Source organism: Notechis scutatus, chromosome 3 (genome assembly GCF_049901735.1).
Source record: "Notechis scutatus isolate UNSWTSFEM ecotype Mainland chromosome 3, rNotScu1.2, whole genome shotgun sequence".
NCBI lineage: Eukaryota > Metazoa > Chordata > Lepidosauria > Squamata > Elapidae > Notechis > Notechis scutatus.
In genome coordinates, this window is record NC_142011.1 from 90,024,832 (window position 1) to 90,046,413 (window position 21,582).

At 37.1% G+C, this 21,582-nt stretch overlaps 1 protein-coding gene across 2 annotated transcripts in view; it reads right to left on the bottom strand.

Moving 5' to 3' along the window:
- Positions 1–21,582, bottom strand: part of COL11A1 (collagen type XI alpha 1 chain) — a 272,464-nt gene that overhangs the window by 162,922 nt on the left and 87,960 nt on the right. Inside the window, exons 6-9 of one of the 2 annotated variants that reach the window (XM_087960745.1) lie at positions 9,261–9,395; positions 8,524–8,628; positions 5,977–6,231; positions 4,144–4,206 (exon numbers count right to left, since the gene is read on the bottom strand). In XM_087960745.1, coding sequence (XP_087816871.1) covers positions 4,144–4,206; positions 5,977–6,231; positions 8,524–8,628; positions 9,261–9,395 — 558 coding nt within the window. The remainder of the gene's footprint in view (positions 1–4,143; positions 4,207–5,976; positions 6,232–8,523; positions 8,629–9,260; positions 9,396–21,582) is intronic. The other variant, XM_087960746.1, reaches the window with a different exon arrangement.

Consider the following 21,582-nt stretch of genomic DNA (forward strand, 5'->3'; position numbering starts at 1 on the left):
TTTTCTGCGTGGGGTCAATAGGGCTCCCTAAAAACTCTCTTAACTGGGTTGAAAAAATAAAGCTTACAACAACTGAGGTTATTCCTCAGGCCACCCAGCTTCAAAGGAGGATGCTAGAAGCTATTCCATTCCCTCCTGTTGGGAATAGTTTGAAGAAATATAAAAATAGATTCATTAAGTCCTCCAAAGTTCAATAAATACTATAATTATAACTGAAAAAGATGATTGATGATTAATTGAGAATAACTAAAGGAGGTCAGTATCAACCACACAACAAAATAAAAATACCAGATGGAATTCAACTCAAAACTACAGCAATCTGTTCAGAAGTCTATGGAAGAACTTCCTGAAGTCTCATTATCTTGCAGGCCCCAAAACACAGAATATTAGAAAGAGGGAACTCTGAAACCATAGTTTACGTTTTAATTCTTTTTCCAGAAAGCAAGGAAAACATGAGGGTCATTGAACAGAGTTACAGGTATCCAATTCCTGAGATATATAGGTCTCTGTTAACCTTTTCTACCTTATGGTGATTCCATATCAAGCCTTTAGTGTCTAAATCTACAACCATTAAAGAGATTTATTCACCATTGAAAGCTTCAATCTATTTCAGTATTTCCAAAGTTGTCATTGAATTCCCTGCCAATATTGCACATGTTATATTTTTTCATACCTCTCTGCTACTCTCTATTCCCCCAATAGCAATTGATTTGGTGCCAATTTTTTGCTCTTAAGTAGAGATTATTTTTCTATTAAGAGCAGTCTTTCTCAGTTTAGCTTATTCCAGGTGAAGTGCAACTTCAATGCCCCCAAATTCCCAACAAATCTAGACATGTTGAATGAGAAGTCTGGGATTTGTTGTCCTAAATGGACTAAAATGAAAAATGATTTGAGACTCTGGTTTCAATCATTCTAGCCAACTTCCAACATTACAGAACACTCTAAGGCAAATTCAGAATTATCTACATTCTCTGAAGATATGGTTCAAAGAGTAAACACAGGTAAGACATCATAATTGCAGAGCTTCCATAACTGACCTCTTGAGTAATCCTATGCAATCTGAATTACATGGTGATTAAAAGATCTCTCTAATCCTACTTCATGGAGTGGTTTCTAAATGTCTTGTTTCCTTTTGGTTTTTTTAAAAAAGACCCTAAAATGAAATTAGTTCTCGGTGTAGATAAAAATGTCCATGAAAATCATCACCATGTTAAATTCAACCTTTGTTACAAACCTGCCAGTAGCCTCACATGCTCCATATATTTTTTATTATATGGTTCCCAAGAAATATTATAAACTCTTGTGTTTTTGACCAGCGGAAACCAATTGCTTATTTTAATGGGGCAATGATATCAAAGGAAGAGACACAGCCAAATTTTGCAGCTTATTTTGGGGAGAAATTTAGAGTTTTATATGCAGTATGAACCACTAACTGAAACAAAAGCTAATCACCATATTTTCATCCTTATTTTAGAAGAAATACCCCCCCCCCAAAAAAAAATCACCATTGTGAATTGGCAATTTGTCACTGGTTTTCAGTGGTGTAATGTTGTGGTTACAAACAGGTTAGATTAAAGCTAGGACCAAAGCCCACTTGTTGCCCTGCCTCACTGAATGGAGGATCCAAACTTTTGATGAACTACTTTAGAAAGATACGATTTTTGCATAACTCTGGGGAAAGGAAATCTTTTTATATAAAAAAACAAAAGAGTCACAGAACGAAACCTACAATTATCATGACACCTTTATTTGTATATACTAGGTAGTTCTTAAATCTTTCACTACAGCAACATACTAGCAAATACAAAGGAAAAACACTTTATTCATATATGATCTTTATTCCAAATAGAAACCTAATCAAATATGTTGGTTTTGCTTCTTGAAATAAATATATCTAGCAGTTCCGTCATAAGCACTGCTTTTCAACACAAATGTTATAGAAGTTAAGTAAAAACCAGATGCCCTTTTGCTTTAGTAATACTTTATGATGTTTCAGAAGCTCTTCATAATTTTATTGGTTTATTAAGATGGTATTTGCATTGTTTCCTCAGCCTATTAGAGAAGGATCTAGCACAGGGCTGGAGAAATAGTGGCCCTTTTATGATTTGTTGATTTCAACTGCCAGAATTTCTGAGCTAGTCATGCTCAGTCATGCTGGCTCGGGAATTCTGGGAGTTGAAGTCCACTAGTCACAAAGCCTACATTGTTCCTTACCCCTGATCTTGCATGTGCCACAGAAGATGGTTTAATAGTAACCTGGGGAGACGGACATTCATTGGAGTATTTTTTTAAAAACCAAAGTTTCTCTATTGTTGATGTGAATTCAATTTTGGATGATATATTTTATAGTCTGCCATCATCTAGGCTAGCAGCAATATCTTATTACTATGCTCCTGCTAAAGGAGATAGTGAAAATAACTATTGCCAGAAGCGGTAATTTTGACAAGAGATGGAAAGGGACATTTTAAAATTGAGAAACAGCGGCAAATTGGAAGAAAACTCTCACAGATCAGAAAAGTACAGCATTTACGATCCACTCTCATCAAATTCATTCCCACAAAAAGATGATGCAGAATAATGATCAAGGCCCTCGGCTGATGCTTCCTGCTTTTCCCAGACTTATCTTTGAACAGGTAGTAGAAAAATAAACAGCTGAGACACCTGCAACATCTTGGAAGCATGAAATGCCCACTTATGGCAAAGTGTGTGTGTGTGGGGGGGAATGTAGCCTACAAGTGGGCTTCACAAATTTTAGCAACAGGTTCTCTGCCCGGTTGGGCATGGTCATTGTGGGCCTGGCCTAGTTGGCCTCCTGCACCACGGTGGGAGGGGGGTGTTTTTGCCCTTCCCAGGCTCCAGAGGCTTTCCTCAAGCTTCCAGGAGGGTGAAAGCGACCTCCCCGGGCTCTGGAGGCTCTCTGAAAACCAGCAATGGGCCCATTTCTGGCCTTCCCAAACTTCTGGGAGGACCGTTTTTTTACTCTCCCTGAGCCTCTGCACATACCCTGCCCTTACTACATCCAAAACGGGCCACCTGGGGACTCCTGTGAGAGGCAGAGTGGGATTTGGGGTTTCTCTGAACTACACAGAATCTTAGCTAGGGGCTCTCCTGACCCCCTGAAAACCCCCAGCAACCCACTCCTGCCTACAAGGCTGCCTAGGTGAAGTGGCATTCTTAAACATGCCTTAAATAATGCAGTCATGGAGGTCCAAGCCTTAAAGACAAATCCACTGATTCAAAATCTGATGTCAATCAGGTAGTTATAAAAAAAGATGTTGAGACTCTAGAAAAAGTACAGAGAAGAGCAACCAGGATGATTAGGGGACTGGAGGCTAAAACATACAATGCAGGAACTGAGAATGGCTAGTCTAGTGAAGAGAAGGACCAGGGGAGACATAATAGCAGTCTTCCAATATTTGAGGGGCTGCCACAGAGAGGAAGGGGTCAAGCTATTTTCTAAAGTGCCTGTAGGCCAGACAAGGAATAATGGATGGAAACTGAACAAGGAGAGATTTAACCTGGAAATAAGGAGAAACTTTCTGACAGTGAGAACAATCAACCAGTGGAACAGCTTGCCTTCAGAAGTTGATTGGACTGCCATTTGTCAGAAATGGTGTAGGGTCTCCTGCTTGGGTGGGGGGTTGGACTAGATGACCTACAAGGTCCCTTCCAACTCTGATTATCTGTTATCTGTTACCAGTTCCCCCCCAATGCTCTTTTATAAAGAAAATTTGTTTTGGCAAACAGAGGAGAAAGAGCACTGGGAATGTTAGATTGGGTTTATTTTAAAAATCTAAATAAAACTTCCAGGGAAAAGAAAAAGGGAAATCTCAAAAGGAAATGAAGAGGGACACATCCAGGTCCAAAGCAAGAATTGGATACCTACATAATAGTATATTAAAAATCTAAATTTAATAATACATTAAAAATTGAAATACTGTTGTATTAACAGTTTATGGATATACCTTTAGTTTTTACAAATGTTGCTCATTTATTCATTATTCTATATTTTTTCTGATTTTATTAACACTGCTATATTTTAATTGCATTTCCTATGTTCTAGTTGTTATACTTGCCTGTATATTTATATAATATATAAAATTTTATTATCATTTTATATAATATTTATAATAGCATACTCACTGGTTCAATGACAGCTGCTTCTCCTTTCTGTCCTTTTTCTCCATATACCTGATGGCCATTCACCTACCGAAGCAATGCACAAATACATAAGGGCATAAGTAATAACAACAACAACAGGTCCTTAGAAAGGGCTCGAGGAGTAGTCAAAAATGCCAAATTCAGTCTGATCATCTGGCTGACAGTGCAAAGAACCGTAATATTTAATAAGACTTAAATACCTTGTCTCTGAGAACTTTCTGAGAGTCTTAGAATTTATTGGTTTTTTCCTTAGATCTTCACAAAATTGAAAACCAAAGCATGCCACGAACCTGAACACTTTGATCTGTTCTTAATTTGTGAGTTCCTAAATTCCATGGGAGATTAATATGCTGCTTTATATCAATATAAGCTTCTATCCTGCCTTAACTGCACTGACAGAAACTCAATCCTATCTAGAGTTGCCTGGTACAGAACTTTGAATAGCTGCATATAAAGTGTGTGATTTACTATTGATCAACAAAGTAGTCCCCCATATTAACAAACGGATAAACAAAATAGCTTAGCAGAATCCATCCAAACCAACAGCTCTGATATAAACATCCATTGAATGCAGTACCTTTCTATATAGTATCTGTTTGCTTACTTCCTGCACATTAATATTAACAGTGGAGGTCCAATCTGTACTACAAAGGTCTCATGATAATGTTTTCGCCTTAAAAAAGAATCCTTGAAAACCACTTTTCTAAGAGATAAATCCATGATTTTCAGTCTGTGACTATCAACATTTTTTGTTCTATAGATTCCAAAATGTTTGTGGCAGGCTGGTTATTTTTTGGGCTGTGGGGTATGCACAGGCTTAAGTTTATTTACTGAAGGAGTTGTGGGAATTAAGCAGTCATAAACACAAATGGTTTGTAAATACAAATTGTATATTCAGCCATTTGTGCATGAGGGAGCAGAAATCCACTTATTTACAGTCTTGCTTACTTACAAGCAGCCCTCACCTGTTGGGCACAATTGAGCCCAACATTTCCATTGACAAGCAAGGCAGTTGTTAAGTGAATTGCGCTCTATTTTATGACCTTTTTTGTCACAACAGTTAAGCAAATCATCGCAGTTGTTAAGTGACTCATGCAGTCGTTGTTTGTGGGAAGCCAGCTGGGAAGGTTATAAATGGTGATCACAAGACAACAAAACATGTGAAGTGGATGAAGAACTCCCAAATTCACAATTCTATGTTCATACTAGGTTATTTTTTTTTTTTTGAAAATTGATTTTTTAACCATGTCATTTTTATGGAAGTATATACACAGGTAGACCTCGCTTAACAAGCACTTATGTCATGACCGTTCAAAATTACAACAGATCCAAAAATGTTACTTACAATCCATCCTTGAAGTTATGTTTGTCATGCTTGAAAACTGGCTCACATTTACAACCGGTTGCAATGTCCTGTGGTAATGTGACCACAATTTGCAACAGTTTTTGCTGGTGTTTTGGCAAAAATCACCAGTTGGAGAATGGAGATTCATTTAACACCTGGCTTCCTTAACAACCACATAATTCTCATCATAACTCATCATAACTGTGGTGACTGCCTTGAGATTGTCATAAAAATAGTTGTGAAATCAAGTCAGGACTCATGATATTCCACTCAATGACTACAATGCCTTATGACCCAAATCCTGACCTCAATTATGGTTGTTAAGTGAGGACTACCTGTAAATATTCTCTTTCCATTTTCCATCTCTAATTAAATGATAGAAAATATTTTTATCATAAAAAGGACACCCATAAAAAACTGCTAGCCATTAAAGCATCTTTGATTACTAATCTCAGGTGTATCCAACTTACGGTTGTTTCTGTGATATCAGTCTCTGCTGGAACTCCAGGCCCAAACTCCTCATTAGTAGAACTGGTTGGCTTCTTTTCATAGTCTTTATATTCATAAAAATCATATTCGCCTAAATCTCCATCTACCACAACTTCAGCTTCGCTGTGGTCTACTCCTCTGTTTCCATAATCTGTTTCCTCATTATTTTTAGTCTTTGAATTATAATCCTCTCCCGTTACGTATTCTTCAGTAAATACTTCTTCAACAGGAAGTTGCTATTCATATAAGCAGTTGAGGTTTGGAGGAATAGGATGAATATGTGGATTATAGTTAGTAAAGCAATGTAAGCATTTTGCAGATTTTAATATAATGGTTTGCAAACTAAAACAACATCTTTTAACTTATTTCTGAAAAACTCAGAAACCAGTTTTTCAGAGTTATTAAAAGAATGCTCCAAAATACATAGTTATCTGCAATGAAATTAGTTGTTTTGAAGATTGATACTTTATCATTTATGCATACATTAAATGAAATCCTGTGTAGACTGTGTAGATTGATGTAGTTAGATTATTTAGTGACAAATTCTCACTAGTCCAATTTTTTAAATTGAGTTTTTCAGGTATGCCATTCCTAAGACATAACTACAGTAGTGTCTCTCTGCGTGTTTATTTACCAGAATTACTTCTTTTATGCTTGGCTTCACACATATTAATGTCAGTAACAGTGTTCAAAATATGTACCAAGCTATAATGAGATATTGATTAATGCTACGTAACTGTCATATTTTTATGTCCTAAAATGACTTGCCAAGTGTTTTAAAGGTTCCTCTGAAGAAAATAGGGTAGAGTTGTTCCAGAAGACAGGATAATAAATGATGAATTTAAGTTACAAGGAAGTAGATTTTAGCTGGCAGCAAGGGAAAAAAGTGTAATGGTAAAAATTATCCAAAATGGTGTAGACTGCTCTAAGATGCAGAGGCCCCTTCTTCATTAGAGGTGAACAGAAGGGAAGTTGCAGTAATGGATTCCCATACTAGAAGGACTTGGACTAGATAATCTGCAGGACCCTGTCCAATCTACATTAAGATTTTTTTTAGAAAAATCCATGCGCACTTAAAGCAGAACAGATGAAAGCTAAGTCTTTTTATCTGAATGCACTGTTTTGCAAAATGTTAAGCTTATCCAAGTTCAATTTTATATCCTTAATAAAAAAAAACATTGTTCAACATTGATTGAGCATAAAAAGCCACTATTGTGGAAGTTATCAACTCTGAAAGTTCTGATTGAGAGCTGTGTGAAACCAAGCATTAAACTGTTAAGCACTAGCATTAGTTAAATAGCATTTTCTTCAATATGCAGAGAAGTTAGCTTTAGAATAAGACCAATCAAGCCCCACAATAAATGTATCTGCTTTAGCAGAATCCAAAAACTTTAGAAATTATTGCTTAAAATCTCTTTTCCACCCCCCAGCAGGGCAATATTTATGAACCACAGTATCCACATTCATAAATATTAGCTGATTACGGACATTCAGAAATGAGCAGATATCAGCCATAGAAAGTTTAAGGCTAATTTTCAATAAAGCTTTTGATTCATAGCCTAAAGCAAGATACATTTAGAAATCAGTGCATATTTTTCAAATGCAGCTGAATTGTAAATTCTGGAGGTATAGACACAAATATTCCTAACCAGGAAATAAGAACTGTACTTGACAAAAGTTATGTGTATGGGTGCCCTGACTGAACTAGGAACCATTTGAGTAAAGCAGAAGACATCCAGATGCTTATCTTCATGGTGTTGTGCGTCTAGATTTCATAGTTACACCTACTTCATTTTCACTCAATATTTGGTATAAATGAGACTGTAATATAAATGTGAATAAATTGACTCTCACTACGTTTTTTTTCTCTCTTAAGTAGGAGTCTCAATTGGAGCACATCTTGTCTATAATGACTACTGGAAAAAAAATTCCACCTAATACTTACTTTCATGCCACTGAAATCAAAACTGTGGGCAATGTCTTACATCATGCTTAAAAATCCTCGAGTTTTGCTTGGCTATTATTGAATGTCTTCTTGACATTCAAAAACGTATGCAATTGCACTCCTACAGAAAATAGGAATCTCTTGAAGTCATTTCTCAGGTAGACTGAATGTGACTATGAAATACCACAAAACTGGATCTCTGGTGTATAACACACATAACTTTAGTCTTTAACTGTTCTCTTAAATGACATTATTTTATTTATTTATTAGATTTCTTTTTACCCTGCCTTTATTACTTTGTGGGTTAATCAAGGAGGCAAACATATATAATCCTCATTCCTAGTCCTATTTTCCCCACAACAAGCATGTGAGGTGGGTTGGGCTAAGAAAGAATGACTGGCCCAAAGGAGCTTTCATGCCTAAGGCAAGATTAGAATTTACAGTCTCCTGGTTATTGGATCGGTGCCTTAACCACTACACCAAACTGGTTTTCTGGTTAGCTGATAATGACATGGTAATTTTTTTTTAACTGATGAAAATCTTTGAAATAGCCATGTCTTTATATTTCTCTCTTCTTCATTACCTCATTTCGTCTAGTGGTCTGAGTAGGAATCGCAGTCTGGTAAGCTTCAGTTCCATAGTCAACTTCAGCCACATTGTACTCATGATATTCATCAACAACGTTGGCCTAATGCAAAAGGAAAAAAGTACAAAGTTAACAGGCAGGGGAAAAAGGCAAACACTTAAGGAGAAATTCTGTTTAGCTAGTTTAAAATATTAGCCAGGGGTGTTTTCATCTACAAAGGGTAGAGCTACTGGTTGTCATCATCACAGATCTTCCAAACTCAGTCTAGGAGAGATCTTGATTTTTTCTGAGCTACTTTTACCCCTATTTTGCCTTTGGCTGCAGCTCGAGAGCTTTTCTTCTTCTTGGATGGCAGTGTTTCAGATTTTTTGAGTTTGAGCTTTTGGGGATTGTTGTTTGAGCTAGAGATCCCTGTCTTCTTCTTCTTCTTCTTTGGGGCTTTGTTCTTCTTCTGAAAAAGGGGGTGAAAGATGGAATGGGAGAACATAAACAAACAACAGAGGGAGAACAGTAAGACATGAAAGACATCAGGACAAGCAAAGGATGACAAATAATGATTTCCTGTCAATTGCCCTGGCTGCCCCTGTTGAATTAAACTGAGCTTTCATGGGCAAACAGGAAAGGAAAGCAGAGAGAATGAGCTTGATCAACAATAAGACACCACGTGGACAAACCATCAGACAGACAGGACGGACTGACGGACATCAGACAAGATATACACCACGTGCTGTTACCTCAGTGTATGCTACAGTCTCGTCGTATAATGGGGGTCCCTCTGTTACAGTTTCAAGGTCTTTATAATCTTTATAATCTTTATAATCTGGATCCCCATAGTCATAGTCATATTCGATTAAATCTTCAGTTCCATACTAAATTGCGAAAGGAAAAAATACCAGGCATTGGTGGATTAGTGACAGGAAGCTCTATTAGCAGTCCTGGGAAGCTCTTTCTTTTGCTTCCCTTTTATAGTTGGAAATAAAAGTTGAACAATTAAGGTATCAGATACAAAGTAGGATTTCTTTTTCAGAAGGAAATGATTTTAAAAATATTTTTTGCTTTACAAGTTGAATAAAAAAGGGCAATGTGATTTTTTTTTCTTTGCTAAAACATGATTCACAATTACGGAATGGGACCATTCGCTGCAGCCAATTTGCCATGGCCAACTCACCATGGCACAACATGCCATGGGACAAATCAAGAATTAAATTTAATTATTTAAAATATTTTTAAAAATATTTTAATTTTTGTCATTCACATTTCATTTTGCCCCTCCTTTGGCATCCTTTAATGATTCTATTCCACCATTTCTTCCTCTTATATTAGTGTAACTCTTGTCTGTGGCAATTTGCCCTGTGGCGAGTTGCCCATGGCGAGTTTTCCCATAGCGAGTTGACTGTGGCAAGTTGGCCCTGGAGAGTTGGGTGCAGCAAGTTGGCTGCAGTGAGATGTCCTAGACCCTTACATGGAGTTCCTTTATATTAAATGTATGGAAAAGCTTATCATAAGCTTTTGTGTTGCTTAATGTTATTATTAAGCTGAGAAATTCCCCTAACTAGTCATTAGCACAGTATCCTACTAGGTGCCATAAAATAAGGATTAATAAATGTAATCCTCAAACACAGTACTAAATCTTTTACCATCTGAATAGTCTCCCATATTTAGCAATATATTTAATTCAGAACACCAGCTTCTAGAAGCATTAATAGCATTTCAACAGGGATTTTGGAAATGGTAAAGTTATATGATGCCTTTAAGTCAGTGTTGACTCCTAGATGCTGCCTGGACTTATCTGTTGTACTGAAATTTTCTTGGGAAGATTTCAGAAGTGTCTTGCTGTTGCCTTCTTCCTAAAGCTAAGAGAGAATGATTGGTCCAGGGTCACTCAGCTGGCTATGTTCCTAAACTGGGACTAGAACTCTTAATGGCAATAGCACTTAGACTTATATACCACTTTATAGCCCTCTATAAGCAGTTTACAGAGTCAGCATATTGTCCCCAACAATCTGGGCCCTCATTTTACCCACTTCGGAAGGATGGAAGGCTGAGTCAACCTTGAGCCTGATGGGATTTGAACTGCCAAATTGTAGGCAGCTGGCTGCAGAAGTAGCTTGCAGTACTGCACTCTAACCACTGTGATACAGAGGCTCCTAATATCCCAGTTGCCTTAAGCACTACACCAAACTGGTGCTATTATTATATGGAGAGCCAGTTGGGGTTAAAGCACCAGGCTGGGAGACTGCTGAGTTCCACCTTAGGCGTGAAACCAACTGACTGTCAACGGGCCAGTCACTTTCTCTTAGCTCTAGAAAGCAAAGAATGGCAAGCCACTTCTGAAATCTTGCCAAAAAAGCTGCAGGGACTTCTCCAGGCAGTCTGCTGATGTCAACACTGACTCAAAACAGCCCCCACCCCCCGCCCCAAAGATTGCACATGAAGAAATACAGAATAAATGAGACATGAGTCATTTTTCTGGCATTAGGGTTTGTCCCTTTTATTCTGACCTCCATGTGTAACTGAGAAAGTTCTAAAGTGATACTATAACCATATCATGCCAAGTTGAGCGATTCAAAATGCCATGATATTAAAATTCAGAGAATAAACCATTACTACTCTGAGTAACAAAGGGAGACAATATGACAGCAGATGTGAACTGCACATAATTCAAAGATACAGCATAAAGGCAAAACATGGAAAATTTAATCTAGTCTCACATGGAATGAATCCATATTTTTCATCCCAGTTATTTAGACTCCTATTACTCTCAAAGTTTGATCTAAAAATCCTATACACAAAATGTGGACTCCAGCCAAGTAATGTTATTGAAATTAACAGACAATAACAGGAGAAAGGGTTCTCTTCCCTTGATATAGTAGAAGTACCTGTTATGCTTCAAGCCATTACATGATGTTTGCAATAATGTCAACATTTTAATGTTGACATTAATGTTGACGTTTTACACCTCCCTCCAAACTCATTTACCTACAAAAATTATCTGAAGATGAAATGTATTGCTTTGGTGTAATTTCAGAAGATACAATGTTTTGCAAAGGAAAACTAGCACATTTAAAAAGAAATTGTGATTATCTTCTAGGAATTCAGTAATTCGTTGTAATACACATTTGTCACATACTAGCAAACAAGAAAATAATTTATTTTTCCAAATTTTAAAGAAGTTTAAACAAAGGTACAGCTGCTTGAAAAGAGACGTTGACTTTAATAAACTGAGTCTTTAAACCAACTGTACCTTTTGGAAAACCAACAAATGAAAGTAATCAACCCCAAATAAATTCAGAAAGGAAATAGTAAGACATAGTTTTAGAAGTTTCAAAATCCAATGAAAACTTCCAAAAAGATATTCTTAAACCCTGTATATTTTTTCTGAATTTGATCTCCCCTCATCTTAGCTGAGTTTCTGAAAGCTGTACTGACAGACTTAAACTAAGCAATGGTGACCACAAAGGAATGTAACACCTCAGTGTCTTTCTTCTTTGGCTAGACACCCAAGAAATGAATGAAAACCTGTCACTAACAAAAACTTCATTAAATTCAGTATAATTATTTTATGAAGCAGGTAAAGAAGGAAAAAGAGATGGAGAATGTCTTAATGACTAGCTTGACATATTCTAGGATACCCAGTTGAATTACACAAGTTTGTAACTAATCAACTCAGTTTTGAACCAGACTAGATGAAAGTTGTGTGTGTTTAAATTCCCAGCCCTTGTATAAACTTTTGGAAATGAACACATAAGAGGTGGCATGTCTTTAAGACAAGGTTGAAATCCTTGTCTAATCCAACCAAACAACCTTCTTCAAAATATCTCCCTTAGCTAAAGCAACTCGCTAAATATTTCAGACTAACCTAAGAAAGTTTTTTTAAAGTTAATAATATGACCATCAACCCACATATAGCCAACTAGTCATGAAGAAAGCTGTACTTCAATAGCAGACGATCCCTAGGGAACATAAATTTCATCTGGCCAAAAAAAATATTAGTTATGTTTCTATGACAGCTACACAGGAATCTTAATATATATATTTTATTTTGTCTTGCCTAGAATTTCATTTAAAAAAACGGGGATGTCTTGCCCAGGATGGAGGCTATAAATTATAATCTATAAATTATAAAAATTATAAATTACAAACCAAGGGCTTTATTTATCACTGAGCTACTGTACAGTAAAAGAGTTATTATTTCTTTCTAGCACTCAGATAAGCAATTAGTCAGCATTTTTAAAAGGACTACCTAAGTTTATTATTATTTCTATTAACAATGAGAGGATTTGTCTGATTGCAAAATTAGCAACTGCTCTAGACTGTGCCAATTTGGGGGTTAATAAAATGGCTACAGACAGGTTAGAAGCAGTTCTGTGCAGACCATGAAACAAACGGCAACATTGACTGAATAAAATAAAGCAGTGCCAAATATGCTGATTAAAAACACGCACACACAAAAGTCACAGTAAGTAAATTGATATTCATTTTAAGGCTTGTCAGAGGCACATTTTGAAAAGCTATTCATTCATAAGAGCCAAGAAGATACATTCCCCCAAGAAAGGATATTTAGAAGGCAGAACTGCAGCACAATCAATTGAAAAATATTTATGCTGTTTAATATTTCAACAAAGTATCACTTTAAAAAAGACATGTTTATTCATTATATTCACTACATAGTTCTATAAGGACTTTGTGAAATGTAGCGTACCTTTCCTTCTGTCTCATGTTTTTTTCCTAAATTTATGAGTTGTCACTGATAATTTTTTATAAGAGAGCCAAGAATTCAGTGAATTAGTATGCTCTAATAAGTGTACATTTTCCCTCTCACTTGTCAATGCACCTAAAGACTGTAGACAGATTGTTTTGTTACTTAGATACACAATCCAACAACCTGCTAATTTGGAACAAATGTTACTGCATTTGGATGACCTAGGCATTATAGAAATCTTCTTGATATAATATCTACCATAGTTAAATAGCTTTTCTTCCCGAGACACCTTTTGGACTAAATAGTTCATCATTTTACATCTCCCAGGGCACCATGGGTCTGTTCCAATTAATACAACTTAATTTAAGAATGAAACATTATGGCAATGGATTCCTGCCTCATGTTTAACATGTTGTAATGTATACATGTATCATTTGAACATATGAAATGACCTTCTACAGAATCAAATTATAAGTCCAGATAATTAGCATAATATCATCTCCTTGGACTGCAAGTGATATTGTAGGATCTTTACATTTTTTTTTAAATTGATGATTAGTCATTCACAGGCAAATAAAGAATCTGTCACTGAGCAAAATCCCTTGGCTCATGCTTGAAATCTATTGACATCATTTTCTGAATTCATTTTGTGTGGTGCTGGCAATCATATTTCAGAATAAAATAAGCCTTCTGTTTTCTTACTTAATTATGCTCAAGTTGTATTAACAGGGTTAGAGAACACTTATTATATTTATTGGTTCAATTTTAAGCCTCGGACTTCAGCCAGCATCTTCTTTCTCAACATAGACCTCCCAATGGTCTAAATAGCTGATGGAGATGAAATGGTCTGCTTAGCTTGATAAGCCAAGAGCATCAAAGTATACTTCTTTCAGATGGAGACATATAGAACATAAAATAATAGAATTGGAAGGGACCTCAGAGGTCTTCTAGTCCAACCTCCTGTTCAAGCAGGAGACCCTACATTATTTCAGACAAATGGTAGTCCAATCTCTTTTTGAAAACCTTCAGTGATAGAGCACCCACAACTTCTGAAGGCAAGTTATTCCATTGGTTAATTGCTATCACCATTAGGAAATTTCTCCTTAGTTCTAAGTTGCTTCTCTCCTTGGTTAGTTTCAGTCCACTGTTTCTTATCTTGCTTTTTGGTACTTTGCAAAATAGTTTGACTCCTTCATCTTTCTAGGAGCACCTCAAATATTGGAACAATGCCATCATGTCCCCTGTAGTCCTTCTTTTCAGACTAGATACAGCCAATTCCTGTATCTATTTTTCCCTAATCATTTGTGTTGCTCTTCTTCCAAATAAATGTATATATATATTTGTTTTCGTAGATTTTCATGGGTACAGATATGTAGATCTAGGTGTGTTCAGGTCTTTTCCCGTGTAAGATTAAGAGTATCTTGGCGACGTTTCGGCAAGGTCCCACTCGCCATCCTCAGGCTGGTGCTTTCGGCTTCGTGCCAGTGCAAGCAGTGTGTGATTGGAGCTGCCGTCTCTCTATAAATACTGGTGGTGGGGGCTGGTGTGCTGGGCTGGTTGGCTGCGCTGCTGCCTCTTGATTGGTTGATGGAGTTGATGTTGGTATAATGGGCTGTGCCTTGTGAGTTTTGTTGTGGACATATCCTGGATCTTGTGCTGTAATCTCCTGGGTCTTTTGTTTTGAAGTTATCTTTTTTCCATTAGCCTCTCATGTTTTAACGGCTTGGGTAATGGGTTGTGTGATGGGCTTGCAAGTTCTTTTGTTGTGGTATCCTGGGTCCTGCGTTGTAATCTCCTGGGTTGTTTGTGTTTTGATCTCTTTTCCATTAGCCTCCTGTGTTGTAACGGCTTGGGTAATGGGTTGTGTGATGACCTTGTGAGATTTATTGTTGTGCTATCCTTGGTCTTGTGCTGTTATATCCTGGGTCATTTGCTGTTTTGCAACTTCTTGAGTTCTTGTGGTATAATTTCCTGAGTTTTCTGATGTGATATCCTGAGCGGGTGGCTGTGATGTAGCATTCTGGGTTTTAGTCTGGCCTCGAGTTTGGGGTCTGGGTCTGTGTTCTTGGCATGTGTCAGCTTGTTTGGTTTTGGGGCCGGGGTGTGTGACAGCTGGCAAAGCAATATATATATGTTTTCTGAGGTTTTCGTGGGTATTTGTATGTGGATCTTTGGTTATTTGGGTTTTCTCCCGCGTAAAATTGGAAGTATCTAGGCGATGTTTCGATGAAGTCTCATTCATCATCTTCAGGCTTGTGTCTTCAGCTTTGTGCTTCTCGGAGTAATGTAAGCTTGCAGCTGCTTCTTCCTTTTAACTGCTAGTGGGGTGTGTGCCTTGATTGGGTGGGGAGTTGGCCGTGTTCTGATTGGCTGGGGGTGTGTTCTGTTCAGGTGGGGGCTTGGTTGTGCTCAGGTTAGTCTTAGTTGCCGGGGGATTTGAGCTGGTGAGCTGTGATCCTGTTGTTTGGCTTCGCGTTCGTGGTCATGCCACATCTTCATGGTGGGCGTCAGTTCGCTTCATGTATGGGTCGGAGGCGTTTGAAGCGGGTAGTAATGGAGCTGCAGTACGGCTTCTGGTCCGTGGTCATGTCTCATCTTCTGTGTGGGTGTGAGTCTGCTTTCTATGTGGAAGTGTGGTGGTAGCATTTTGTGTGGCCCTCATGGGTGTGGGTCTGGTGTCATTCTTCATGTTAGGTACTCGTTTGTTAATGAGGGCAGGTTTCCAAATGGCTGGTAGGCGGGAGGTATCATCTCGTTTATTCATGCTGTGTGGGCGTTTTTCTATCTCTATGGCTTCTCTGATTATTCTGTTGTTGAAGTGTTCGGTTTTGGTGATAGTTCTGGTATTTTTAAAGTCAATCTCATGTCCTGTGGCTTTGAGGTGTTGGACCAGGGAAGAGGTCTGTCCTTTTTTGATTGAGTTCTTGTGTTCTTCAATGTGTGCACTTATTCTTCTGTTAGTTTGTCCGATGTATGTGGTGGGGCAGGTGGTGCGAGGGATTTCGTATACTCCTTGGTTTTCTAACTCGATTTTGTCTTTAGGGTTTCTTAGGATGGTGGATATTTTTCTGTTTGTGCAGTATGCTGTTTTAATGTTGTGTTTTTGGAGGATCTTGCTGATTTTTTCTGTAGTGCCTTTTATATATGGGAGGAGGGCTTTGACGTTCTCTTGTTCTCTGTCTTGGATTTTGGTTGGGGTTTCTTTTTGGATTAGGTGGGTAATCTTCTTTCTTTGGAATCCATTGGTTGTTAGTACATTAGTGAGAGTTTTTAGGTGTTGTTCGTCGGCTAAGCATTTTGTTCTGGAGATGAGTGTCTCGTCTATGGAATTGATCTGTGCTGGGTGGTGGTGTGAGAGTGTGTGTAGATAGCGGTTTGTATGTGTTTTCTTCTGGAAAATGGTGTGTCCTAGGGAGCCATTTTTGTATACTAAGATATCTAGGAAGGGAAGTTGATTGTTTGCTTCTGTTTCCATGGTGAAGTTAAAAGTTAAAAGGAAGAAGCAGCTGCAAGCTCACATTACTCCGAGAAGCACAAAGCCGAAGACACAAGCCTGAAGATGATGAATGATGATGATGATGAACGAGTACCTTCATCGAAACATCGCCTAGATACTTCCAGTTTTACACGGGAGAAAACCCGAATAACCAAAGATCGATCGATAGATAGATAGATAGATAGATAGATAGATAGATAGATAGATAGATAGATGATAGATAGATAGATAGATAGATAGATAGACAGACAGACAGACAGACATTTCTTTTCGGGGATTTTAAATCCCTTTCCTTTTAAGCAGTAACATACACTCAAACAAGTTTGAAGGACCTAACGTTTCAGAACACTGAAGCTAAAGATGGATGCATTTTACTTTCTTGGAAAAAAAGATAGGCAGTTCTCCCTTCTAAAAATCTTTCACATACACACTCTCCACTTCCTAGTTCTCTGATAATAGTTGCTGAAAAGAAAAGCTTGAACAAGCAATTTGTGTTGGAATTTCTAACCTATGAGACAGCCAGAAGATTACTTCTGGAGCCTCTCCTGGCTAGCTGTTTCATTCTTAATCTTTTTTTTTCTTCTCCTGGGAAAGGCAGAGAAAGAGCAGAAATATTATCCAAGACTTGTATTTGATCACAGATTACACTGGTCTTATAAAGTCATATACACATACTACAAGGTCTGGTTGTTGAAATAGCCACTTTCTGAACTTGTACCATTTCAGTTGTTACTGCTCATGTAACTGAATTGTCCTCTATACCAAAACTAGAATAATATAAATATAATTATATGCATACAAAAGTAAATTTCAGGAGAAGATAATATCTTTCCACCCAGAACAATTTGTCATCAAGGACTCCACGTTTATTTCTTTGCCAAGAGGAACACTAACCCAAATCACCCCACCCTTTCTATACTGAATTGGTACAGCCCAGAAGAAACTTCATCAGTTCATTTGCCAAATGTGAAAAATGGGCCTGAACTACTGCCAAGTTTATGAAAGGGTGAACGGCAAAAATACTGAACACATAATTGATGATTTGATTAAATGTACATACTAATATCTCCTGAGAACTAGAGTGGACAATCTAGATATATTATATATTCATCCTACAATAAGGATGAAATTATATATCACAACCTCAACCATAAATTTCATTTGGAAACCATTTTAATGTTATCCAAAGTTTTTCTTTCACTAGTTTTTCTTTTAAAAAATTCATTTGCTAGTTTCACCACTTATTTAGGCACAAAGCAAATAAGAAAGGGGCCATTTGTGTCAATACTGTTTGGAGTAGCTATTCAGGGTAGTTACAGAATATCAGAGTTGGAAGGGACATTTGAGGTCCTCTAGTCCAACCCCCTGCTCAAGAAGGAGACATTTCACACAAGAGGCTGTCCAATCTCTTCTTAAAAGCCTCCAGTGATGGAATACCCACAACTTCTGGAGGGAAATTGTTCCACAGATGAATTGTTCTCAATGTCACGAAATTTCTTCTTATTTCTACATTTGTTTCTCTCCTTGATTAGTTTCCATCCATTGCTTCTTGTCCTGTTTTCAGGTGCTTTGGAGAATAGATTAGGTAGTGAACTTAATCTAATTTAAAGACCAGATTGTGTCACAAATGATTAGGTAGTGAACTTAATCTAATTTAAAGACCAGATTGTGTCACAAATGTATCTATCCATGGGGTCAACGCAAAAGGTTTGACTTAGAAATGGGGGAGTGGGGCAGGAGAAATCCTTCTATCTCTAATCAGTTATTCTCTAGAGAAAAATAGAGGGATACTGATGTGATTTCCAATATTTTCTCTGACTCACAGCCAAACAAACAAACAAAAAATCTTTCTGATCTCTAAGCTGTTTATTTCCAATTGATCAGATTGCATGGTCATTTACTTTCTCACTGTTCCACTGAGAAAAGCATTTTTCTTAATTGGTTCTAGAAGATCATTAGTCAGGTGGAGAACAGAACAGAACAGAATAACAGAGTTGGAAGCGACCTTCTAATCCAACACCATGGTCAAGCAGTAAACTCTATATTTCAGACAAATGTTTGTCCAATCACTTCTTAAAAACCTTCAATGTTGGAGCATCCACAAATTCTGGAGGCAAGTCACTCCTTTGATTAATTGTTCTCACTGACAGGAAATTTCTCCTTTGGTCTAGGTTGGATCTCTCTTTGATAAGTTTCCACCCATTGCTTCTTGTCCTACCTTCGGGTGCTTTGAAGAACCTTTGTAGTATTTGGTCCATTTCTTAGGAATTCAATATATGAATTTTTTTTCTCCCAATGAAGTCAGTTTGAAGATAGTTTCCCTTCTAGATGTGTGGACTTCAACTTTCAGAATTCTAGCCAGCATGGCCATGACTGGGACCTGCAGATTTGAAATCTACTTGGATGGAGGGATACCCAGAGTAGGGAAAATTGAATTAGAACACAGAATCTAAATCAGACTAATTTATACATTTCAATTAATGATTGCCTTACATGTCATATTATTGAGAGGCCCTTGGTGCTCTCTGAGCTTGCTTATTTATTGCAGGTAACATCACCAACAGCATGAAGATATTTCCCTTCATTTCAACCCTGAACTACAAATATTCTTTTATTGATGCCATATTATTCTCCATGGATTCTTACTTGACATGATACTAATCAGTAAAGGTTGCATACTTTATTTTTATGACAAATCTCGCTTACATACTTAAGAAATCATTTTCCATCTCCAAATATTTATTCTGGTTATGTCCACCCACTCCCTCAAATTTTAGCAAACCAAGCATTTTTATAAGTGAATGCTTTCGGGCTAAATTCCTTACATTTAATGACATTATTCACAGTTATTACGAATTGCATAGACATACAAATACGCAGCTTATTCTTTTTAAAAATGTGTCTTTTCTATTTCAGTTGTTTTTATGAATAGTTTCTCAAAACATTTCATGTATTTGTATCTCCCTACCCCCTTCCCCAGTGTTGGAGGATAAGGCGAACATGCTGATGAATTTCCATGTGGCTTTCTGCCAGCATTAATTCAGTGAATGAAGAAACTCAAGGACAATTCTCAAGGGTCACTACATTAATATAATTAAATGCATATTACCAATATTATTTTTCAAAAGTAAAAGAATATTTTCTTTCTTTCACAAATACTAAGAAATGATAAATATTAAACTCATTCCAAATCCATTCCAAAAGCATAACCCGGCACTAATTGGTTGTAAAAGTCAGTGGAATTAAACGTCAAAAACAATAAAATCTACTGAGACTATAGATGAAAACTTTAATGAGTTTCCAATTTTAGACAATTTGGCCAGCCGTTATAAAAAAGATGCAAGAATGTATATTAAGCAGATGCCTTAACTCAGTGTTTCACAACCTTAGCAAGTCTAAAATTTGTAGACTTAAGTTCCCAGAATTCCCCAGCCAAGCTGAGAACCCTGCTTTAACTAGTCAGTATAGCTACTATCAAGGTAATGATGACTTTTCTAGCTCAAGTATCTTTCTCCCGCAAAAGGCATACAGGAAAACTTGGAAGAGAAGCCTAGGGAATGGGGTGAGGGGTAAGGGAATGCATAGAAGGAACACTTATTGGGGAAAATTCAATCTAAAACTGTAATAGAAATAGTAATCATAAGAAAGAAGTATCTTGTTACCTATGGAATTAGCAATCAATTATCATCCAGTGAGCAATAATCATGAACAAGCAGGAAGGATCAAATGAAGAAATGGCAATAAAGCAGCTATATCAGCACTAAAGGATTTAGCAAAGTTGCACAATGACAACCTTTTGCTATTTATTTGCTTTGCGCCATGGTGGTGCAATAGTTAGAATGCAGTAATGCAGGCTAATTCTGTTGACTGCCATCTGCCAGCAGTTCGGCAGTTCACATCTCACCAGCTTAAGGTTGACTCAGCCTTCCATCCTTCCAAGGTGGGTAAAATGAGAACTCAGATTGTTGAGGGCAATATGCTGACTCTATATAAGCCACTTACAGAGGGTTGTAAAGCATTGTGAAGTGGTATATAAGTCTAAGGGCTATTGCTATTGCTGACTGCATGAAAAGATCAAAATGAAGCGGCTTTCAATGTTGTTGGTAGGTTCAAATATCTTCCTCCCTAATGTTATTTGCCTTAACTTAGAATAATCATCAAGAAGTTTTATACTGAGGTAGATTGGGATCTGAGAAAACATTCATTCCCAAATCCTTGAGCATACCAGTAACAGGAGTTTTGATCTTATTGACAAGTATTCAATTTGTTACAGAAGCAGTTGTGGATGAAAATGATTCCTATGATCTGAAAAGCAACAATCATAGTTTCAGGCAAAAGTCAAGAACCCTAGAGGCCCAGCCTGGATCTAGATTGAAATTAAAGGACAGAGTGTCCAAAGTGAGTTGAAATCCAGGGGAAAATAACTTTTTTTTCTGTAAAATGTCTGAAGTTACAACAGGTTTAGGTCCAACTGGTAAAGATCCATTTGTAATGATTATTGCATATGGGCAAGTGTTTTTATACAAGTTCAGGAATGAAATGAATAAATCCTTGCATTGCTTGATGTAATATAATCTTTCCACTGTGAATTCATGCCTCTTTTTACCAGAGAGAAGCACATTTGTATTATACAACTTAGTCATTATGCAGCTCCAGTGGAAATGACTGTTTTCTTCATTAACTGCATTCTAGAAGCATCAGCTCACGGCTAAAAAAAAATAATAATAAGGAGGAAACTGACTTATGTGACATATTCTGAGTAAGAAACGAAATCTGTTTTTGTACTGGACCTGTATTTTTTTTCTAAAATTCCCAAAAAGAAAATAATATTCTGATGTAGTAATCAACTTTTGAGCTT